At 33.4% G+C, this 25,469-nt stretch overlaps 1 protein-coding gene across 1 annotated transcript in view; it reads right to left on the reverse strand.

Annotated features, from left to right (window-relative positions):
• LOC136033176 (transcriptional regulator protein Pur-beta-like) overlaps positions 1 to 25,469 on the reverse strand; it is a 40,830-nt gene that overhangs the window by 11,085 nt on the left and 4,276 nt on the right. The window contains exons 2-3 of the mRNA XM_065713870.1: positions 24,060 to 24,178; positions 4,520 to 4,747 (exon numbers count right to left, since the gene is read on the reverse strand). Of these exons, the coding sequence (XP_065569942.1) occupies positions 4,520 to 4,747; positions 24,060 to 24,178 (347 nt within the window). The remainder of the gene's footprint in view (positions 1 to 4,519; positions 4,748 to 24,059; positions 24,179 to 25,469) is intronic.

A 25,469-nucleotide genomic window follows, 5' to 3' on the forward strand; every position in this document is an offset into this window, starting at 1 on the left:
TGTATATATATATATATATATATATATATATATATATATATATATATATATGACCAATATGTATATATATATATATATATATATATATATATATATATATATATATATATATATATATATATATATATATATATAGCCGTTTTAGTCTAGTGTGTTAGTATCTTACGAATGAAGTGGAAAGCAAATCAGCCAGTGCCTATGACAAATATCAAACATGCTCCCTCCAACTCCATTGGTTGATTTTGCTTTCCAGTTTGTCTATAAACAACAAATCAAAATAGAGCTTTGGGTTTTTGGTATGATAAAAGTAAATCATCAGAGGTTTGACCTTTTAAGCACCTTTGACGTATAGGTCTAATGAGATTTCCATGTCTAAATATGGATACATGATCAACCACATTTTCAGGTATTATATTCTAGACATATCCATACTCATACGATAAAGACTGTGCCATCCGGACATGAATTCTAGACTTCTAGACATAGGAATTCTAGATAGATATTCATGATTTTTGGCCATAAATTCTAGCCAAACATGTGCATACGCACTAATATCAAATATACAAGATAAACATAATGCCGGCCAGACATGAATTCTAGAATGCATCCTGAACTCTAAAATGCGTTCTGAATTCTAGAATTCCAGACATACACTCCCGATTCATATATTCAGGTTGGCCTGCACACAATTTCTGCCTCTGTATGTGCCTCGGGCTTGCATTCAGGACCTTGATTTAAGCAACACGGTCACTAGCAATTATAGTGTTGAGTGAGAAGATGAGAAATATTTAAGGAGAGTTGGCCAATTGGAAAATTTGCCAATTTGTCAAGAGAACGCTTAACGGCTTTATAGCTCGTCCCCCCTCATGTGTTTTTTCTGGTGCCACTATGGATGGTTTTTTTTACCATGTCGGAGCGTCAACAAATTCGGTCTGTCTTCAAACTTTGTAAATAATTTTCTCCGTGTTCCTACCTAGTCTCGTGACCGTTATATCACCAAAGGCTACGGAGTTTTTGAGATATACGATAAAATGGGTGTATTAGTAAGCAGAGTCAGACAGCGATCTGAAAAAGTCATATATTTTCTCTTGGGTTGAATTAGTCGTTTGTGAGCCATTCCTAGTGTATTTTTAGTGTGACGAGAAGTGTTTTTTTTATTATGTTTATTGGTGTTTTTATTTGTACGTTTCTTTCTCGTTTTTCATTTTATCTCACTCCATACTCCTTTAAGCACATTTTTGTATGTTTAGAGGTTTTAAATATACTATTATAAAAAGTCTAGATAGGATTCATTTTCATGAATTACAAACATAAATAATAGCTATACATATATATAAACACCTCAATTAGATTTAGAAGATATGATATAGATAGTGCCAGAACAATTCTAGACTGTCTTCTGAATTCTGAACATAGAAAGTCTAGATAGATATTCATGAGTTCTAGACATAAATTCTATCCAGACATCAATATGAACACCATTATTAAAGGTAAATGATAAAATCAGTGCCAGCCAGGCATGAATTCTCGATAGATATTCGTGAATTTTTGAAAGAAACTCTAGGCAGATATCTACACGAACATCACTATTAAATATATTTGATAAAGTTGATTCCATCCAGACATTAAACACCGACAGCTCCGATTCAACAGGCCACTTCTAGAAAGCATTTACATCGCTGTCGCTCTTCCTTAATACCCCCTTCAGAAAACTTCTCACTAAAGCTGACCAGAACCAAATTATATCAATATATAGTTTTTCGAAATAATTGCATCATCTGCCTCCGTGATAAAGGAATATCACGTTACAAATCGCGTTACACGTTATCACGTGTAACACACAAATCGCGTTAAAATCACGTTACACGAATATCACATGTTAAAGGAATATGCAAGTTACTGCCAAATTAAAGTCGCTGATACAGACGCCGTTGTCACTAAACGAATATCGAAGCACAAAAGAAAAGCCGATTCATTCGACTGATTCAATCTGTTCATACAGTGATTTTATTTGCAAGTTTATTTTTATTTTATTTTTATTCTTTTGATTTTCCGTCAGAGTAGTTGCTTTTGTTACTTTTCTGCTCATTCAGTGATTTTATTTGCAGCTTTTAATCTTTTTGTATTTTTAGATCTCTTTTCCGTTTTTTTTAATATCAGTGTAGTTGTTTTTGCTACTTTTCTGTTCATTCAGTGATTTTATTTTATTTATTTTATTATTTTATTTTCTTTATTTCCCTCAAAAAATGAGGAGTACGCTACAATATAATATAAAGAAAAAACAAATGATAACATTTACAATCAAAACCTATCAAATGTTGATCCAACACTTAAAAAACACTTGCTAAATAGATTAGCCTATAAATCATGAAGAGCCAGAACTGTTACTAAAAAACGGAAATAAATTGTGGCCTGAAAGGTTAATTTTCGCCCTATCTTCAAATGTTTTATATTTCAACTCTTCTTCTTTTTGTATTTTTGGATCTCTTTTTTGTTTTTTTCTGTCAGTGTAGTCGTTTTTGCTACTTTTCTCCTTAATTTCTTAAATTCTCTGTCTTGTTGAGTGTCGATTTGACGGGTTTTTCAATAAATGAATTAATTTATTCTAGTATTCTAGACATAAGGATTCTAGATAGGTATTTATGGAATTCAAAAAGAAATTCTAGCCAGACATGTATATGGAAACCAATATTTACTACAAATGGTATAGACAATTACAAAGGAAGCTTTCCGATTGTAAAAATCCGCCATTCCCAATATTCTAGGATACTAGACTAGAACCGGACGCCTGATTGCTTCAGCTTAGCAGCGAATATTTGGATAACCAAGGAACTAAGAAATCCTACGGATTTTGCCCTACATGAACGGCAAATTTGATAATAAAACGCTTAAACTAGTATATAACGCGGTTTTGCATCACGGAATTTTAGCCAGGGTAAAGGGCCATTTTGACAATAGAACGCTTAATCTACTATATACTGCAGTTTTCGCACTAAGAAATTTTGGTCAGGGTAAAGGTCCGTTTTAATAAAAGAACGCTTAATCTACTATGTACTGTGGTTTTATTTTATGGAATTTTGGCCGGTGTATGGGCCAATTTGATAAGAGAACGCTTAATCTACTATACACAGCAGTTTTCACATTACGAAATTTAAGCCAGAATAAAGCTCCAATTTAATAAAAGAATGCTTAATCTACCATGTACTGCGTATTTTGCTTTACGAAATTTTGGCCAGGGCAGGGGCCAAGTTGATACGAGAACGCTTAAACGCTTCACCTGCTATATACTGTGGTTTTGCTTTACGGAACTTCGGCCAGAGTAAGGGCTAATTTGATAAGAGAACGCTTAATAAAATATAGACCGCAGTTTTCGCATTACGGAATTTTGGCCAGTGTAAGGGCCAATTTGATAAAAGAACGCTTAATCTACTATGTACTGCGGTTTTTGTTTTGCGGAATTATTGCCAGGGTAAGGGCCAATTTGATAAGAGAACGCTTAATCTACTATGTACCTCAGTTTTCGCATTAGGGAACTTTGGCCAGGGTAAAGGTCCAATTTAATATAAGAATGCTTGATCTGCTATGTACTGCGGTTTTTGCTTTACGTAACTTTGGCCGGCATAAAGGTCCAAATTTAATAAAAGAACACTCTTAATCTATTATGTACTGCGGTTTTTGCTTTACAGAATCTTGGCCAGGGTAAGGGCCAATTTGATAAGAGAACGCTTAATTTACTGTATAACTCGATTTTTATATTACATAATTTTCTTTTTTCACACCTAATTGGAACTTTTCCTCTCCTCTGACATACAGCAAACCTGATTATTATTATTCAGGTTTGATGGTACTGCCTTAGTATCCCTAACTGGATTCATAATGTTTCCCGAAGTCATGGTACTCTTAATATTTCATATAGAAAATATATCGATCTTATAGACTATACGATTATTATACGATCTTATATTATATATTATAATTATGTTATATTATATATTATAATTATATCATATATTATAATTATTATGTATATTATTATAATTATTATAATTGTTATTATATAATTATTATAAATATAATAATTATAATACATCTTATAATTATATATCATAATATATATATTATATACATATTATAATTATAATATATAATAATAATTATATATTATAATTATAATATATAATAATAATTATATATTATAATTATACGATCTTATAGATTTGCAGATCAAAGTAATAAAATCGACTATTGTCCGAAGGTTTGCCGTCCTTAACATTATTAGTTTTTGACGGAATGATCGGAAGAATAATTTAAATGTTTTCGCTGTTTAAAAATGAAATTCTTTTCTTTTGAACATGTTTTTCTTTTTCTTTTTTCCCTCTACAGTGCTTTTGTCTGTACAGAGGCTCGAACATAAACAATGACTATGAGCACATAAAAGATCTAAAGCCGAACTGGCCAGCCATGACGAAACAAAGAAATGAGCCTGAAAATGAAAAACAGGTCATTTCAGCTAGTATACCTCAGAAACACGCATATAGATGCCTCTGTTGTTCTGTCCAATGTCAAAATAGAAATTCTTATTTTCAACACGCATATGCCTGCCTTCAGGAAGCTCGCCTTTAAACCCACCATCGTCTGTACCGAATTCTTCCAATAAATCTGTCAAGGCGTCTCGGAATTCAATCACGCCTTGAGCAGGAATCGCAATTTGGGCACGAGGCCCTCCGCGGGCAATTGTCTTAGACACCTGAAATGGGTAAACAGAAATGAGTATTTTAAAGGATAACTGTACTCTGAAGGTTCCAAATATAGCTATTCTTGAAGAAGACATAAAGAGACACAAAGGCCCCCTCCCGCCCTCACAGGCTAAAAAGGTGATATTTGGGTGAATTGTCACTCACTTTATATTTTCATACCCAAAACTAGCTTGATTTTGTTTTAGACATTAGATCCCTTCTTTTCTTCAAGCATCATTCAGGACACATCCAAAGGCTGAAAGACACCAATATATTTTTTATAAGTGTGTATTCTCCTCATGAGCCCTTGTTTTGGGTGGTCGCCTTTGAACTATTTGTTTGATTTATAGTTTTAAATATTCGGTATATGACGACTTAAACTTACTTACGACACGACTGCCTGTCCATGGATTATTCTTTACGGTTGATTGTGTATGGTTATGCTGTTTGACCTATGTAATTGGATGGATGAGTAGGGTTACGACCTCGTTCACGTTCTGATCTATATTAATTACAAAAGTAGAAAAACAGTCTTCCTTTCTCCTTTTGTCTCTCTTTTTTGTTTTTATATTTTTTGTTATTTATCGTTTTATAAATTATTTACTAATATTATTTATTAAATGTTATATATTATTTATTATTTCTTATAGTTTATATTTCTTTGGTCCTGTGGTGTTTGTTTCTGTGTTTGTGCTGTTGTATTGGTGATTTTTTTTACTACATATATTATTTTTATATAATATATATTCTATTAAATTATTTCTCATATAATAATTTTTTTCCCACGAGACACATTTAAAAAAATATGATCGTAATTAAAGACTAACCAAATGACTTGTGCAAAACCCGTAGCCAAGTATTTCCCATGGAATAATATATATTATATTCTATGTAATACATTTGTATTATGTTTTAGTATAAAATATATATATTAATCCATAAATTAGCATATATTTTTTCTTTAATCTCAATTTTGCCAACTATGATCGTTTGGTATAGAATAGAATATATTTATTCACTACAATAGCCGGAGCTAGCACTAGCAAGTCATGACAGAAATAATTTGTACCTTCAAAAACACTCGCAGGAAAATTTAATCAAACATTTTATTAATCATAAACATATTAATCAAACATTAAATATTAGTCATGTCAATATTATTAAAATGACGGGTAAAATATGGAACACATGATTTACGATGTCTATCAGTACTATAGGCTGAGAAAGTCAGTAACTGTGGACAGTTCTTTTTTATTTGTCGGAGTCTAGTAACTGGTCCTTCGGTTGGGGGGCTCTCAAGGTTGGGTAGTAGATGACAATGAGTTGGGAAATTCAAACAATTTAGTCCAAATCCATATGTTAAGCCATGTCTACAACTATCAAGTGAGTCCAAATTGAGTTGCTTTAGTACATCCTCGTATGTTGTGTTGTTTTGTCCCAGTATAATTTTTACATCTCTTTTTTGAATCGTCTCAAGTCTATCTGTTTGATCTTTGTCAATTCCGGATGCCAGGCAGGACATGCATACTCAAGAGAAGGTCTAACATAGCTACAATATACAGACTTTAAAACCTCAGTTGGCATACCAAATCTTTTTAGGTTGGAAAATGAATGTAAAAGCGAGGCGCCATTTTTAGTCAGATAGTCAACGTGGGAATTCCATCTTAAATCATCGTCCAAAAGTATCCCAAGTATTTTAACAGTTTTCTTTGTCGGCAGTATGGAATTATGAGGTGGTTGTTACCCTTTAGGAAGGAAAACGTCATATAAGAGCTCTTAGTTTCACTGACCGTCAGTTTTACCTTTCCTAATTCAGCTTTTAGATCATGATAGATTTCAATCAAGTCAGACTGTTCAGTAGTCGGAGGGCTTAATCGCAGTGATAAAACAGTTAAATCATCAGCAAACTCAAAACGCTCACGAATTGTTATTAAAATACGGTTAAAAACAATAAGAAAAGAAAGCGGGCATAATTTAGTACCTTGAGGCGAACCACAAAAAATATTTACAAATTCAGATGGCTCATGATCAGGGAGTTGAACACACTGAGATCTTTCAAAAAGAAAACTAGCGAGCATTCGTACAACAAATGGACGGGCACCTATAGCCTTTGCTTCTTCCACAACTACATTATGATCAAGACTATCAAAAGCCTTAACTATGTCTGCAAATACTGCATCAACATAGACCCCATTATTTTCTAAGTGCTTAAGGATAGTATCAAACAATGCAACCAAATAATGAAGAGTACTATGCCCAGATCTAAATCCAAATTGGTAGAGCAACCGCACAGCAGTCGAAAGTTAAAAAAAAGCAATCTGTATTGGGATTCGTCGTTCGACTCGAGAACATTATGTAGCCAACGATGGTGGGAAACCTATGATGTTCGCAATTCTACAGGACTCAAACCACTGTAGATACATTTTGACAGGATAATAAAACTCATTTATATTTGGCTACTACATTCTCGGCGCGTATACAAGCTCCTCCCATTTAACCTACCATCAGCGGCCCCTTGTATATTTGACAGTCACTGAATAATGGTGCGAATTTGCATTCATCCCATCACTTCATTATTTTGTATGATGGGTTATAAATAAATACATACATACATACATAATTGGGAAAGCAAAAAGAAATGTTATAAGCCGGCGAAGAGGTTCGCTACTGTCCCATCTCACATGTACGACTTAACTGATTGGCCTATCCGTGGTTTCTAAAAGAGGGGGTGGTGGATTAAATTATAGCAAATACGGAAATTCATAGTGCTAACTTCTAATCAGCACTGCAACAGAAAAATACCCAGAATTTCATAAAATTCCGGAAATTCGGATTTATCCGGAAATTCGGATATGGATTCACGATATGGCGGGACTATTTGAAATTTGCCACAAAGTATTATACCACACATGGTCAAACTAATAGTTTTAGCACAGATTTCTATTGGGCTTCACAATAATCTGTGGTTTTAGGTAGGAATATTGCACCTTAGAGCGTCAACACTTTTTCTTCTTGGTAAGGAAAAATATTCCTTTGAATTTTTCTTCTTTGTGCTCGTTTTTTGCCATAAAAATGTCCTTCGAAATTTGATGTACGACCTTTGTTTTTCTTCTAATAACTGGTGGAATAGCCCTATTCAAGAAATTGCCAAACGTCTGTTAAGAGCTGTCTGTCTTGAAATTCTTAATGAGTTTTCAGAAAACTGAAGGACATCGAAAGAATTGTATTTATATTGTAAGAAGAATATAAAGTAATGCTTGTTGTTATTACTGCTGTAAATATTCTGCCACAAACTTGCATATTACGTAAGACTTCTCTTCGGAAAGCACTTTTAAAACTCGTCAAGTTAATCCTCACGATTCTTCTCATTATTAAATAAAAAAAACTAGTTTTTTTTAATTGAAAGTAAGGAGCGACATTAGAACTTAAAACGAACAGAAAATACTCCGTATATGAAATGGGTTGTCCCCTCCGCAGTCCCACGCTCTTTACGCTAAAGTTTGACTCTTTGCCACAATTCTACTTTTTAAAACAATTAAAAACTTTAGCGTAAAGAGCGTGGGACTGCGGAGGGGACAACCCATTTCATATACGGAGTAATTTCTGTTCGTTTTAAGTTCTAATGTCGCTCCTTACTTTCAGTTAAAAAAACTAGTTTTTTTTATTTAATTTCTGAACGTTTTTGAATTAATGCATGTTTGATTTTGGCTCTCCGCACATAAATTATTGAAATGAAATTAGTATATTAATTTTTTTTTTTTTGGCTAAATGGCTTTCTCTTAGTTTTGATCAGACGATTTTGAGAAATAAGGGGTGGGGAAGGAGGCCTAGCTGCCCTCCAATTTTTCGGTTACTTAAAAAGGCTACTAGAACTTTTAATATTCAACGAACGTTTTTATTAGCAAAAAATATACGTAACTTAAGAATTAACTTACGTAACAAACTTTTATATTCTTATATTTTTATTATGTGTACGAGGGGGTTTGTACCCTCATTAATACCTCGCTCTTTACACTAAATCGTAAGTTTTGTCCCAATTCTTTAAGAATGACCCCTGAATAAAAAAGGCCGTAGAATAAATAGTTGAAATCACTAAAAATATTTTTGCATAAAGAGCGAGGTATTTATCTCCTCCTAAATACCTCGCTCTTTATGCTAAAGTATTTTTAGAACCCCTCATATGCGTAATAATCTCTGTTCGTTTTAAATTTCAATGCTATTCCTTACTTTCATTTGAAAAAATGTTTTCATGTTTATTTTTACATTGTTTTTTTATAGTAATGCTAGAAAATCCTGCGCCCTTTTCATTGAATTTTTCTTCCCCTATGACATATTCCTCAAAGGAAAGATCCTCCCACAAAGCCCTCTCCCATCAACCCCACCCCCCAAACCAAAAAATCCCCATGAAAACTTCTGTACACTTCCCAATAACCATTACTATATGTAAACATTGGTCAAAGTTTGTAACTTGCAGCCCCTCCCTCAGAGATTGTGGGGGAGTAAGTCATTCCCAAAGACATAGTTATTATGGTTTTCGACTATGCTGAACAAAATGGCTATCTTAAAATTTTAATCTGTTGACTTTTGGAAAAAAATGAGCATGGGAGGGGGCCTATTTGCCCTCCAATTTTTTTGGTCACTTAAAAAGGACACTAGAACTTTTCATTTCCGTTAGAATGAGCCCTCTCGCGACATTCTAGGACCACTTGGTCGATAAGATGACCCCTGGGAAAAAAAACAAAAAACAAATAAACACGCACCCGTGATTTGTCTTCTGGCAAGAAATACAAAATTCCACTTTTTTTAGATAGGAGCTTGAAATTTTTGCTATAGAGTTCTCTGATATACCGAATGCGATAGTGTGATTTTCGTTAAGATTCTATGACTTTTAGGGGATATTTCCCCCTTTTTTCCAAAATAGGACAAATTTTCTCAGGCTCGTAACTTTTGATGACAAAGACTAAATTAATTGAAACTTATATATTTAGAATCAGCGTAAAAATTCGATTCTTTTGGTGTATCTTTTAGCATCAAAATTCAGTTTTTTAGAATTTCGTTTACTATTGAGCCGGGTCGCCCCTTACTACAGTTCCTTACCACGAACTGTTTGAAAAGAAAATAATTCGGTATTTCGGGGCTTCTGACATTATTACTCCTTTGCGGAAGTTAGGCTCAAAATTGAAAAAGGATTATATTTTTTCTCTGGGCCCCTTCCACCTCTTAGTTCGTTTATTTTCCCGTTAGTTTTCACCTGTTTTCGCTTTATAGTTGTGTTATCTCTTAGCAGTTCTTTCGTTAGTTGAGTTATGGTTGTGGTATATATGTTTTATCGCTCGTATAGTTGTGTTATTTTCAAATTATACTCCATAATAGAGAGGCTCCGAACACCCAGCATTGTATGTTAAGCTCTTAATTTGACATTTTTTTCTAACGTGACCACATTCGTCCTGCGCCCTTTTCATTGAATTTTTTCCCCCATGGCATATTTCTCCAAGGAAAGATCCTCCCACATAGCCACCTCCCTCAACCCTACCCCCAAAACCAAAAAAAAACCTGAAAACATCTGTACACTTCCCAATAACCATTATTATATGTAAACACTGGTTGAAGTTTGTAACTTGCAACCCCTCCCCCAGGGACTGTGGGGGAGTAAGTCATCCCCAAAAACATAGTTATTATGATTTTCGACTATGCTAAACAAAATGGCTATCTCAAAATTTTGATCCGTTGACTTTGGGAAAAAAATGAGCGTGGGAGGGGGCCTAGATGCCCTCCAATTTTTTTGATCATTTAACAAGGGCACTAGAACTTTTCATTTCCGTTAGAATGAGCCCTCTTGCGACATTCTAGGACCACTTGGTCGATACGATGACCCCTGGGAAAAAAAAAAAAAAAAAAAAAACAAACAAATAAACACGCACCCGTGATTTGTCTTCTGGCAAAAAATGCAAAATTCCACATTTTTGTAGATAGGAGCTTGAAACTTCTACAGTAGGGTTCTCTGATACGCTGAATCTGATGGTGTCATTTTCGTTAACATCCTACGACTTTTAGGGGGTGTTTCCCCCTATTTTCCTAAATAAGGCAAATTTTCTCAGGCTCGTAACTTTTGATGGCTAAGACTAAACTTGATGAAACTTATATATTTAAAATCAGCATTAAAATGCGATTCTTTTGATGTAGCTATTGATATCAAAATTCAATTTTTTAGAGTTTTGGTTCCTATTGATCTTTCCAGTTTCGGGTTAAGTGCAAGTTTGGTATAAAACTTAAAACGTTTCTTAATAACGTTTATTTATTAATTAAATAGTGTTAAGACTATTTAAAATTATTTAATCATTCTAGTTAGGAAGTTTATTGTCAGTTACTAAAAAACTTCTTTTTTGGTCCAGGGCATATTTGGAGCCAGAGCGAGGGGGTATGACCCAATCATTAGATCCAACAATGGTCTTACTTGCACAATATGCTTTAGCTTAATAATCATGCACATTTCTAGGATTTTCTTTTCTCAATAAAGGGAGGGTGTCGAGTTTTGTATTTTGATTCTTTACATTCAGTTTTCGTTTTAGCTGTCTTGCCATAATTAGCTTCGCTTTCTAAGAAAACTGTCCTCGCTTAGGCTTTGAGCGGTAGCTAACATAATTTTTGTATGCCCCTTTCTGTTTTTGAATCTCTTTGTGGAATCCTCTTCGTTTCTCACAAGTTGCACAAAAAACATGAAGTTTTGTTCATAACGCTATAAAAGATCCTCAAGACCTCCGGAGGAAGTTGTGCAATTGACGTAATTTTTTTCTTAGCTATTGATAAATATAGTGTTGCCACTTCTATTTTTTCTAAGATTAGGGTTTTCTATCGGTCCAAAAGCAGAATTTCGTGCGACAATAATTTCCTTTTCAAAACGAGAAAGAAATTCGCACAAAATCATCATCTCCGTATAATGGGGTCCTCGTGTTATTTTTTTCTTTAACCCCACCTTCTCTCCTATCAGATATGTCAAACTAAAAAGTAATAGTTTTTTATTTTCTAGCAAAGATACATGAGAGGCAAACCTAAAAACAAATACACATTTTAGTGGTATATTCAAAAACTTCAGGGGCTTTACGCTAGAAAATCCCGCTCGAGAATATTTATCCAGTTTGTCTACCGGTAAATATATAAAATGGCACTTCTTACTGCCGAGTCTATACAATCTTAGACCTTTGCACAATTTCTAGAATATTTCTAAAACTTTTTTCTAAAGGGAAACTACAAGGAATAATACATTTTTAGTGATATATTTCAAAGATTTAAGCCGCTAAATTTTACGATAGATTTTCCAGGGCAACAGAATGGCTAACAGTATGTGGCCGGGAAGACATTTTGGGAAAAACCGATTTTACTACTTATATAAGGAAGTATGCCGTTGTATGCAACCGCCATTTTGGTCCATCGGACCTTGTTCGTGAGGAAGAGTTTCTTGACGGAAGACATCGAAGGCCAGACGCTGTTTCTGCAAACAAACTGTGTTGTGAGGAAGGAGTCCAAGACCTTAAAAGAGGGTGTCACAGCAAACTTAAGTGATTCTATGGTTGCAATTCCAAAAAGTCACAAGCTGAATGAAGTTAATTTCACTTTCGTTCCTGCCTTAGAGACCATCAATGAAGAAGAAAACGTGTCCCATTCTTCAAAGATAGCTGATTCTTCTAAACAAAGTAGATTTTTGCTGCCGCTTTCTAGCTGTTCCTTCGTCGCAACTGGTAATTTGAATCCAGAAGTTCCCCAGAAGGACTAAACCGGGTATGCCATTCTTTCAGACTGGGTAGAGTTCATGAAATCAGTGATGACCTTGCTAGACCGGGAAGAAGGAGGCTTTTTCTTAATGGCGGCAAACGCTTCTACCTCATCTAACCAGTTTGATGCAACTCCTAGAATAGGAACAACGCCAAAAAGGAAAGGGCTCTGTACCGAACAACTCACCCTTGCCTAGAAAAAGTTAAAAGGTTGTTTGACGAGCTGTCTCAAAACTCAATAGGTGGAAAATTAGGGATGGGGGACAGGGTAGAAAGGTGCAGGGAGCAGTTTCCAAGCTCGAAGAAGACAATGATACAAAGTCAACTTAGGTATACTCCTCGCGAAGAGGTTTAGACAAAACATCAAGAACCAAGAAAAAATAGTATCGAGATGTCATGCTAGAAATTGCAGAGTGAAACCAAAACTGAAACAGTTTTTTGAAGCTATCAAAAAGAAAGGATTCTTGATGTAGCAGACACCCATCTTACTGGTTTTACACCAAGGATGATCCAGTCTGAAATTCGGAGAGGAAAAAACGTCTATCATATACAGAAGATTAGAAAAAAATCGCTTGGTCACCCTACTTCAATTCACCCTCAAAATATGCAACAATAATGAGAGCTGCTCTTTTTCAGATGCCTTCGGTTCCGACTCTTCGTAGATATTTAAGAACACTCGAAGTGCGAAATGGCTTAGTACGTATTCCAATTGCTAGAAGCTAAACTTGAGACACAAGCTGATAGATATTGCACATTAGCTGTGGATGGCATATTACTGAAACCTGGATTAATTTACACAATCGATTTAGGGATGCCATTACCAGACTTGGTAGTGGTGGAAAGTACGTACAATTTGCAACAATTTTCATGTTCCAAGGCATTACGGATAAATAGAGGCAGCCAGTTGGTTAATATTTTACTGAGAAAGGGCCAAAAGGTGACCAGCTGCTAACTTTGATTAAATAATGTGGTCAGCGGTGTAAAAATATTGACTACAAGTCAAGGCTTTGATCTCTGATCAGAGGGGAAACTTCAGGGGACTTGCAAAGAATCTTGGTGTCAGTGAAAAAAAAACAACATTTTTTGAGGCCAGTGGAGAACAAGTATATTAAATTTATGATCTGCCCCACTTATTGAAAAGAGTCAGGAATAATCTGCTGAAAAATGTCATTTTGTTTGAAGATAGCTAAGCGTCGTGGGTTGATATTATTAACCTTTCTAAAATCGATTCCCGTTATAGAAGCATGGCTGCCCTACGTCTTAGCCCGCATCACGTGTTTCCATCCAATAGTGACAAAAAGAAAGTAAAATTAGCAGCTTAGGTTTTCAGCCATTCCGTGTGCTCCGTACTTAGATCTTATGCCAAGAAATATGTAATTAATTCAAAGGCAAAAGGCAGTGCACAGATTTACACCTTTTTTTGACAAACTATTTGACAGTGTCAATGGAAGCTCTTTTCTAGATCCAAGGTCTCACCGATGAGGTCTTTCAGGCACTTCATATTTGTATTAGTCGATCTAAGGCCTTAGAACTTCAAGTACCAAGAACAGTGAACATGAAATCTGACTGTTTGAATTGGTTAAGTGGAAACTTGCACAGCAATAAGTATTTTTAAAATGTGGGAACATAGGAAGTTCAGTTTTTAACGAAAAAGATCTTCATATTCAGTTATGTATGAGACAGAAGAAATATTAGAGGAAACTCTCCGTCTTCTTCTAGTTCAGTTCAAAAAGTCGAAAGGTCGATTCAGTTCAAACAATGAAATATCCGTTTTTATCAACTGGCTGAAAACCACCCTCGTTACTTGTATTCTTCTTCTTCTTCTTTTTTAAACCTAGCGTCGCGTATAACCAGTGTAGTCTTAGAAACGTGTCTACGTGAAGTAACCAGGGTCGCATCCGAGACTGTTCGGAGAGAGGCAAAAAAAAAAGCTTTACAAATCGCATCAAAATTTGTTTACGTGTGTTTTTGCTACTTTAATAAGAGCCAGACGAAAATTTGGGGAAGAGGGTTCAAATCGAGTAACCCCCAGTCCTTGGATACGGCCCTGGAAGTAGCCCTTGTATTTTCGCTTCACCATTAATTTCATTCAAATAATAAAGTCTGTAACTCAACATAATAATTCATCAGTTTCTATACGGAAATTCCCGACAAATTATTCACCAAAGCAGACTTCGTATTGATTTATAATTCCTAAAATTTGCAGAGACGCGCTTCCACCAAAATTCTCGCTTCCCAACTGGACCAGACGAAGCCCAGAGTTAGCAACAAGAAAATTTGCCAGGATAAAATCGATTCCTTGAAAGAAGCGACCATTAACCCGTGCGAATTATGAATTACATTGTTTCTAGGGGATTGAGGTATTGAAGACACGAAAATGATATCTTATTGTTTGAACTAATTAAGAGAAAACTTGCGCAGTCATATGCGTCATAATTTTTTTTTTTTAGAAGAAGCGGGAGTTTAATTTCTTAATGAAAAAAAAAACCTTCATGTGCACACATTGTTGATAAGTTAAATCAGTGAAATTGGGGTTGAATCAAATTTTGAATGAGGGTTTATTTGTTTTTCTATGTTTACTGGACAATCCCTTTGGACAGCAGCCATATTGGGCAGCACACAAGAGTATTATGTTATAATAGTTTTGTTCCATAAATAAAAAAATAAATAAATAACGAAATTAAATAAATATATTTGTGAGAAAAATTCTAACTTTAGCGTAAAGAGCGGGATATTGACGAGGGGACACCCCATTTCATATACAGAATAATTCCATGTTCGTTTTAAGGATTAATATTGCAATTGAACGCCCGTTTTTTCTATCGAACACCCACCCCTTCTTAAAGATTCCGTAGAGTTTACTAATTTAAGAATTACTACTTTTACTAACTACTTTTACTTTACTAAGAATTACTTTTACTACTAAGAATTTACTACTTTTGGATTGAATCGAATTTTTGACGAGGGTATATTTGTTTTTCAACGTTTACTGGACAACCCCTTTGGACAGCCTTGAGTCGGGCTCTTGGGCAGCCCAGAAGAGCACAATGTTGTTATGTATGTTGCAAATATTTTTTTCAATAAATAAAATAAATAAATAAACGCGATTTTTGGCAGTAGATGGTGCCATATTAAAATCGATTGAAGAAACTCACGCAGTCATATATATATATATATATATATATATATATATATATATATATATATATATATATATATATATATATATATATATATATATATATATATATATATATATATATATATATATATATATATATATATATATATATATATATATATATATATATATATATATATATATATATATATATATATATATTATATATATATATATATATATATATATATATATATATATATATATATATATATATATATATATATATATATATATATATATATATATATATATATATATATATATATATATATATATATATTATATATATATATATATATATATATATATATATAATATATATATATATATATATATATATATATATATATATATATATATATATATATATATATATATATATATATATATATATATATATATATATATATATATATATATATATATATATATATATATATATATATATATATATATATATATATATATATATATATATATATATATAATATATATATATATATATATATATATATATATATATATATATATATATATATATATATATATATATATATATATATATATATATATATATATATATATATATATATATATATATATATATATATATATATATATATATATATATATATATATATATATATATATATATATATATATATATATATATATATATATATATATATATATATATATATATATATATATATATATATATATATATATATATATATATATATATATATATATATATATATATATATATATATATATATATATATATATATATATATATATATATATATATATATATATATATATATATATATATATATGGCTATGCTGTTTGACCTATGTGATTGTATGGATGAGTAGGGTTAAGGCCTCATTCAAGTGCTGGTCTATATTAATCACTAATTTAGGAAAACAGTCTTCCTTTTCTCCTTCTGTCTTCTATATATATATATATATATATATATATATATATATATATATATATATATATATATATATATATATATATATATATATATATATATATATATATATATATATATATATATATATATATATATATATATATATATATATATCATGAAAAGAGAAATCACCAATGCTACAGCACAAACACAAAAAAAAAAAAAAAAAAAAAAAAAAAAAATAAAGAGACAGAAGGAGAAAAGGAAGACTGTTTTCCTAAATTAGTATATATATATATATATATATATATATATATATATATATATATATATATATATATATATATATATATATATATATATATATATATATATATATATATATATATATATATATATATATATATATATATATATATATATATATATATATATATATATATATGGGATGCTAGGACTCTTGTAAGTTGGTTTTTCTTATTTGTATTGCTGAGGACGGCCCTTGGACATAAGGTCGAAATATTCATTCTAATTTATTTCCCATTGTCTTAAAAAATTCCCTATTGTTCTTCTTGTTTTTGGTGTTTGTCACGGAAAGACATTGTGTTTGGCTAAGAAAGTTTCATTCTTCTTCCAGTGCAGTTTAAAATTTGAAAACTGAGGATACTAGGAAAAAAAAGTTAAATAAATGTCTCAGGTATTTCTATTTATATATTTCTTAATCTCAATTGCCTTTCTAAAAGGTTCCGGTAAGCATTTTACAGTAGATATTAAAGTTGCCTCTTCAAAAAGAACTAAATGATCAGGATTTTCAAAAATGTGGAGGTCAAGGCAGAATTAAAGTTGTCATTTTTATCTCACGTCCCAGGGATTTATCTATTGGTTTTTATGGTACTTGGTATCTACAAGTGACATATAGCGATCGCAAACTCTGTCGGTCGGTCTGTCTGTCCCGGTTTTGCTAGTTTAGGCACTTCCAGGTAAGCTAGGATGATGAAATTTGGCAGCCGGATCTGGAACCAGACCAGATTAAATTAGAAATTGTCTTTGGGACGGTTAAATCGGAAAAATTAGAAAAAATGAGGTTTTTTTTTACTTACGAACGGGTGGTCGGATCTTAATGAAATTTGATGTTTGGAAGGATATCGTGTCTCAGAGCTCTTATTTCAAATACCAACCGGACCTGTTGACATTGGGATGAATTGGAGGAGGAAACCGCAAATCTTGGAAAACGCTTAGAGTGGAGAGATCAGGATGAAACTTGGTGGGTAGAATAAGCAAATGTCGTAGATACGTGATTGACGTAACCGGACTGGATCCACTCTCTTTGGGGGAGTTAGGGGGTGGGGTTCAGTGCTTTGGCGATATACAAGTCCTAGCATCCTTACCTCAGCGAAGTTCAACCAGGACTGTTATGTAATATTCATTATAAAATATTCAAATATTCATTTATTTTGTTTCCCACTGTCTTAAAAATTCCCTATTGTTCTTCTTGTTTTTGGTGTTTGTGATGGAAAGGCAGTGTGGTCTTCGTCGTTATTTACGTCTTTCAGTGAATGTTACGAATTGTAAATAATAAGTATTAGAATAAGAGCGATACTTCAAGGATCAATGCTTCGTAGGTTCAATGCCTTTTTAAATCTTATTACAAAGGTAAGCTAATTTCAACGTTAGTTCCCAGAAATATATGATGGATGAAGAGGATTTGGGAGGGACTGCAAAATCTTTTCAGGCATACAGCTAATCATCTGACGTAACAAATCTGACGTAACTAACGAAAAGACAGAAAACCTCTATCTCGTTTTATGGTGGAAACTTTAGCTTAAGAATGAAGAATTCTTTAGCTAAAGAATCTTTGGCTTTCTAAGAGTTAATAATTTGTAGCTTTCTCTACTTTTTTTCTGAAATTCTATTTGTTTTTCTTTATACATCTTGTTCCCTAGGATAAAATATTTGCGGAAAGCTTCCTATTGACTACATTGCGAAGAAGGTCCCGCATTTCATTTTCTGGATAGTATAACAAATTATCAATTATTTATAGGATTTGGAAAAGTTTCCAGATTGGGAGCAATGAAATGAAAATAATGAGCCGTATAATAGCCCCTGGCCTCTTTTATATCAAAACCAAGCCGACAGAAACGAAACGAAGATCAATGGCTTATTCAGGGCATAAATACATCTCCCGTATCAAACAGTTCGTGGTAACGAACTGAAGTAAGGAGCGACCCGGCTCAATAGTAACCAAAACTAAAAAAAAAATGGAATTTTGATGCCAATAATTACATCAAAAGAATCGCATTTTAATGCTGATTTTAAATATATAAGTTTCATCAAGATTAGTCTTACCCGTCAAAAGTTACGAGCCTGAGAAAATTTGCCTCATTTTAGAAAATAGGGGGAAATACCCCCTAAAAGTCATACGATCTTAACGAAAATCACACCATCAGATTCAGCGTATCAGAGAACCTTATTGTAGAAGTTTCAAGCCCCTATCTACAAAAATGTGGAATTTCGCATTTTTTTTTGCCAGAAGACAAATCGTTTGTTTTTTTGTTTTTTTTTTTTTTCAGGGGTAATCGTATAGACTCAGGTGTCCTAGAGTGTCGCGAAAGGGCTCATTCTAACGGAAAGTAAAAGTTCTAGTGCCCTTTTGAAGTGATCAAAAAAATTGGAGGGCACCTAGGCCCCCTTCCACGCTCATTGTTTCCCCAAAGTCACCGGATCAAAATTTTGAGATTTCATTTTTTCAACATAGTCCAAAAACCTAATAACTATGTCTTTGGGGACGACTTACTCCCCCGCAGTCCCCATAAGAGGGGCTGCAAGATACAAACTTTGACCTGTGTTTACATATAATATTGGTTACTGGGAAGTGTACAGACGTTTTCAGGGGGATTTTTTGGTTTGGGGGCAGAGTAGGGGAGTTACGTGGGAGGATCTTTCCATGGAGGAACTTCTCATGGGGGAAGAGACTTTCAATGGAGGGGGCGTAGGATTTTCTAGCATTATATAAAAAAACAATGAAAAAATAAATATGAAAAGTTTTTTCTACTGAAAGTGAGGAGCAGCATTAAAACTTAAAACGAACAAAAATTATTATGCATATGAGGGGTTTACCTCCTCGTAATACCTCGCTCTTTACGCTAAAGTATTTTTTAGTAATTTCAACTATTTATTCTACGGCCTTTGTGAATCAGGGGTCATTCTTAAGGAATTGGGACAAAATTTAAGCTTTAGTGTAAAGAGCGAGGTATCGACGAGGGTGAGCCCCCTTATATACCCAATAAAAACATACGAATATAGAAGTTCTCTACGTAAGTTAATTCGTAAGTTACGTATATTTTTTACTTATGAAAATGTTCGTAAAAAATTAAAAGTTATAGTTACCTTTTTAAGTAAAAAAAATGGAGGGCAACTAGGCCTCCTCTCTCGCTTCTTTTTTCTCAAAATCTTCCGATTAAAACTATGAAAAAGCCATTTAGCCCCAAAAAATTAATATACAAATTTCGTTTTAATTATTTATGCGCGGAGAGCCAAGATAAAAAAAATGCATTAATTCAAAAACGTCCAGAAATTAAACAAAAAAAAAACAAGTTTTTTTAAATGAATGTAAGGAGCGACATTAAAACTTAAAACGAACAGAAATTACTCCGTATATGAAAGGGGCTTTTCCTACTCAATGCCCCGCTCATTACGCTAAAGTTTTTTTACTGTTTTAAAATGTAGAGTTAAGAGAAAGAGTTAAACTTTAGCGTAAAAAGCGGGGCGTTGAGGAGGAAAAGTCCCTTTCATATACGGAGTAATTTCTGTTCGTTTTAAGTTTTAATGTCGCTCCTTACTTTCATTTAAAAAAACGTGTTTTTTTGTTTAATTCGACAAAGCAGCAACTTTACCTGCACTATGGTTAATAAACAGGTATAAATGATAAAGGGAGAAATAAAATGGCTATGCACTAAACATCTCTGTTAGATACTAAATGCATTAACACTCGGGTGTAAAAGAAAAGGGGGAGGGGAAGATTCCAAGGTGTAGTAGCGAGTCTAAGGTAAGGGGGAGGGGCTTAGATGCTGCATGAGAAGCAATAATAGTAACGTATGTACTTTTTTTAGTAAATGATGCTGAAATAAATTTCTGTTTTCATTCCCCCCATATGTTTAAAAAAAAAAAATAGTTTTTGCCCTCTCGACCTTTACATTATTGTGAACTGGGGTCACTGATAAATGTAAAGTTAGTTGTATTCATAGACGAGTAGATTTAGCTTTTCTTAAAGCTATAATTGATTTCCTTTGATCAGGATTCAAAGTGTTGAACATTGTACGTGTTAAGACCGTATCCAGGAGAGGGGGGCTGATCTCCCATTTGGCCCCCCCCCACGCAAAAAAAATATTCGACTCGTAACAACGTAACAAAATGAAAATAAACGCATTTTCGATACACTTTTACAGCTTTTTGTACCCCCTCCCCCGCTCCGAAAAACAAATCCTGGATACGGCCTTGGTGCATGTTGTTAAAACGCGGCTCATACATACAGAAATATGTATTACTGAAATTCTACCAGTTCATATTTCGCTGATTAGATATGAAGAGATTCTGACCTATCAGGAATGAACATCAATCAGCTAGTGTTCTGTTAAGGCTCTAAATTAGCTCACATTAACAAGAACAGTAGGCTGTACGAAAAGTATGATTCGACCCCGCTTTCTAGGGCTATAAGTGAGAAAGGCTGAGATGGCTCGAGCGCATTCTACGGATGAAGGATGATCGATTGCCGAAGATTGTCCTTCTAGACCAACCGTCTAGGGCTAAACGGAAAACAGATCGTCCACGATTTAGGTGGGAGGTTGTCAGAAAGAAAGATTTCAGGGGAATGGAACTTCCTGTTCCATTCCCCTGTTCCCTTCCTGTGTAAGGAGGAAGGCTTAGAATGGTTTTGGATGGACAAGGAGCATGCGTAGCTATGTTGGCCTTAGGCGGCTGGGTGCTGCAATGAGTTGTAAGTAGTAGTAGTATTAACAAGAGCGCCCAAGAAAAATTGTCTCAAGTAGCTTCCAGTGATGACAAATTATTCCCATTATATTAAAGGTAGGAGCAACCACTAATACCAATTTTCCAAATTAATACCAAATTAATGGTAGGAGCAAGCCCTAATACAGGCAATAGTTTCCAATCCTTGACTTAATTAATAGCAAAGTTTAGTGAGGCAAGAATATTTTAAGTGTATCAGGCTCCAAATAAGAACTAATGTGTGTTCCACAAAGCAGGAAATATCATAAATTATCCCCCAAGAAACGTCCAAGGACCACATGAGAAAACCCAGGAAAATCTATACATCTGTCCCTAAAATAAGGTAAAGAATACTGCATTAGACTTTACAGTCCCTATCGGCAGTGCTGATCTCCGTTTCTTGGCCCTTCAGCCAGGAAGTGCAATGGGGGGTTGGAGGCCAACCATCCTGTGCTTTCGCACACCCTTCCTGTTTACCTTCCCCAGATTTCTCCAGGTACCCATTTAGAGCTGGTTCGACTCTGGCTGAGTTTACAGTCACACCACTGACCCCCGTCCCAAACTAAATAATTGTGTACGTTAGGATTCGAACCTTCGCCCTCTCAGACAAAGGGTCCTGAATCCAGCGCATCAATCCACTCGGTTAGGACGGCTTGTCCCTAAAATAGGTTTATTTCAACTTGAATTCTGGTTGTACTTGCAACCAAGGCCGTATCCATGGGGGGGGGGGATTAGGAGGTTTGACCCACCACCCCCAAAATGTTTGTCCGACTCGTAAAAACGGAACAAAAATGAATACAAAACAAATTTTGATGCGTTTAAAAAAAAGAGAAAACCCGCCTCCCCGAAAAAAAATTCTGGATACAACCCTGCTTGCAACCTTCTGGAACCTTCTAAAAATTAGACCGTAGAAACTATACCACTTTTCTAATAATACAAAAATAACTATTAAACTGTAGGCACAGAAGATTAACTAGATTATTAATATTATTTCTTTCATTTAACTAATTAAATGAAATTTATATTAAATAATATAAAATATTACTTATTAAAACCAAATGATTAATTAACAAATATTAACTAAACCCAGAACCAATTACTGTAAGTACAAAATACTGTGAAAAAATGTAAGTACAAAAAACTACAAAATATTAAATGAACTATTATTTAAACACCAATTTAGAATATTAAACTAATTAATTAAATTTAATACATTTTAATTTGTTAAAAATTATTCATTAAATATATCCAGTACACTCCAGTCAACTTAAAATGTAAGTAAAAATATTAAGTAAATTATTAATTAAATGCAAAACTTCAATTATTAAATTTCATAAATTTAGAATTTGTTACGAATTTAATTATTAAATAAAAGTATCCAGTACACTCCGGACTAATTAAACTGTCAGTACAAAAAAAAGCCAGTTTTAAAAAGGATAACTGGTTTCTGTTCAATAGTTACACTGACGATCATTAAGCAGACTACGATTATAATTGCTTCCTAGTTGACATACTTCCAAACAAAAAACAAGTAGCCAAACAGCATCATTGAAAATGCTTTAAATGCAAAGTATTTTGCCTTTTTCGGCTCTATATATCTACATTTTCAGAATTCTAACTTGCTTTCTCAAATATTTTCGGCAAGAGGGTTGTACCAGTTTTGGTGCAAGGTAGGGAAATTTTGAAGACACGTACAACGAAATTTATTTTTCAGCAAGACGTGGTGACAATACACTAAGGGTTGGGAAAAGTTCTTACAAAACACAAAAAGGCAATTATGCGGAAAACACAAAGCGATGAAAAGGGGTAGGGACCAGGACCAAAGCCCCACATCCTTCCCAGAAAAAGTCCCCTCTGCACATGCATATTAAAAGAAAACTGATATTTGTATAAAAAAAAATCAGCATTTCAACTGGGAAAAGGGGGGAGGGGGAAATCTGACTAGGCATGACTCTAGCACTGCATACTGTAGAAATAACTTTGTTAAGATGAGAAAAGAGGGGACATTTTTTCGGCCGGGATATCGTAGCATTCTAGTAACCGTAAAAGAAAAAGTCACACGATAGATTCATCCGTTCAATTTAAAAACATGATTATATGATCTCAGATTTATCTTCTACCCTCCTCCTCTCAAGAAAATATTCTGATTCACCTCTGACGGGCAAACCTAAGACCCAAACAACAATGTATAATTTGACAAAGAAGGCATAAAACAAAAAGTTACTAAGGTTTTATAAATGCTTTTTACGATTTTATTTTCTACCTTTCTTAAGCATAATCAAACCATTTCATAGTTTTTATATAATTCCAACATTTCATAGTTTTTTTTCTAAATTACTTTATTTACTGTTTATTCTGTTCAAATCTTATTAAAAAAAAATTAAAACTAAAGGGTTTTATTGTCCAGGGTACTTTTAGGGGCATTTAAAATATAAGAGCTTACCCTAAGAAATCGTCCCCTAGAATTCTCTTTCAAGTCTAAGTAATAGCGGCGATTATCTTTCGTTATCATCTCTGATTTGAGCTTGCCATCTTCAGGCAAATTCTCTGGATTGGGTGGTCCTGAAAATCGAGAAGGGTCTTTAAGCAAGCATTCTATATAAGCATTGACACTAGAAATTTATCTGGGGAGGCTCCCCTAACGGTAAGATCAACACGTCAAACAGAGAACTGAGATCAACAGTCATTTACATCTCTGTTCAAATATAAAAGCTGAGTTAGTTAGACAATTTTAAATTTAAAAGTTAGACAGTTAGACAATTTGACAAAATTTTTGGCATAAAAGGCTTATAAAAGGCATAAAAAGGCCAAAATTTAGGCATAACTTCTATGACCTAACTTTAAGCATAAAAAAAATGCCTCCAAACTATATTAGCGTAGTTTGGCCTGAGATCTACAGTCACTTTCATCTCTGTTAAAATGGATTTTTTTTTACATATATGGAGCATTTTTGTCCTATTTTACGTTAAAATTCAAACCTGTAGTAGCGCAATGGAATTGTTCTCTACTTGATAATATGGTATCGGTAGTTCGAACCCGGCTGTAGGGCCCGGCCCGCTGCAAGGGCCGGAATTTGATTCCGGTGATGAGATTATACGTAAGCATCTCTAGAACAACGGAAATTCATTCAATTAAGCCACCAGGCCCAATATATTTTGTGAAATTAAACGAGCTTAAATCTTTATACTATTTCAACCAGTTTCTCATCACCTACTTGAAATTTAGACTCAATGAATCCTTAAAGATTCGCTTTTCTGTAAATGTGCGAAAAATGGACATTATAAGAAAATTCGTTCCGCTAAGCCACCAGACAAAACATTAGGTAAAATTAAATATACTCTATAATGAACATTATGTGATTGTATGGATGAGTAGGGTTAAGACCTCATTCAAGTGCTGGTCTATATTAATCACTAATTTAGGAAAACAGTCTTCCTTTTCTCCTTCTGTCTCTTTCTTTTTTTTTTCTTTTTTTTATGTGTTTGTGCTGTTGCATTGGTGATTTATATATATATATATATGTATATATATGTATATATATATATATATATATATATATATATATATATATATATATATATATATATATATATATATATCACAAAGGTGTAGTTTTTCATTGAAAATGTAGTTGTCTTTGGGAGTCAATAGATTGTTAATGTTTAAGTTTTTACGGAGGAAAGGTGCCGTTAAATTCAACTGATTAGTATTGCTCGTTCAACATGGCAACACAAACGAAAATGTGGTACTGTCCTGAAAACGTCATAACTTAAAGCAGCCAAAACAAAAACCTAGAAAATCGCAGTTTTTAGGCACAAACCAAGATGAGCCTAAATAAATAAGAGTTACTCCT

Source organism: Artemia franciscana, chromosome 11, assembly GCF_032884065.1.
Source record: "Artemia franciscana chromosome 11, ASM3288406v1, whole genome shotgun sequence".
In the NCBI taxonomy this organism is placed as follows: Eukaryota; Metazoa; Arthropoda; class Branchiopoda; order Anostraca; family Artemiidae; genus Artemia; species Artemia franciscana.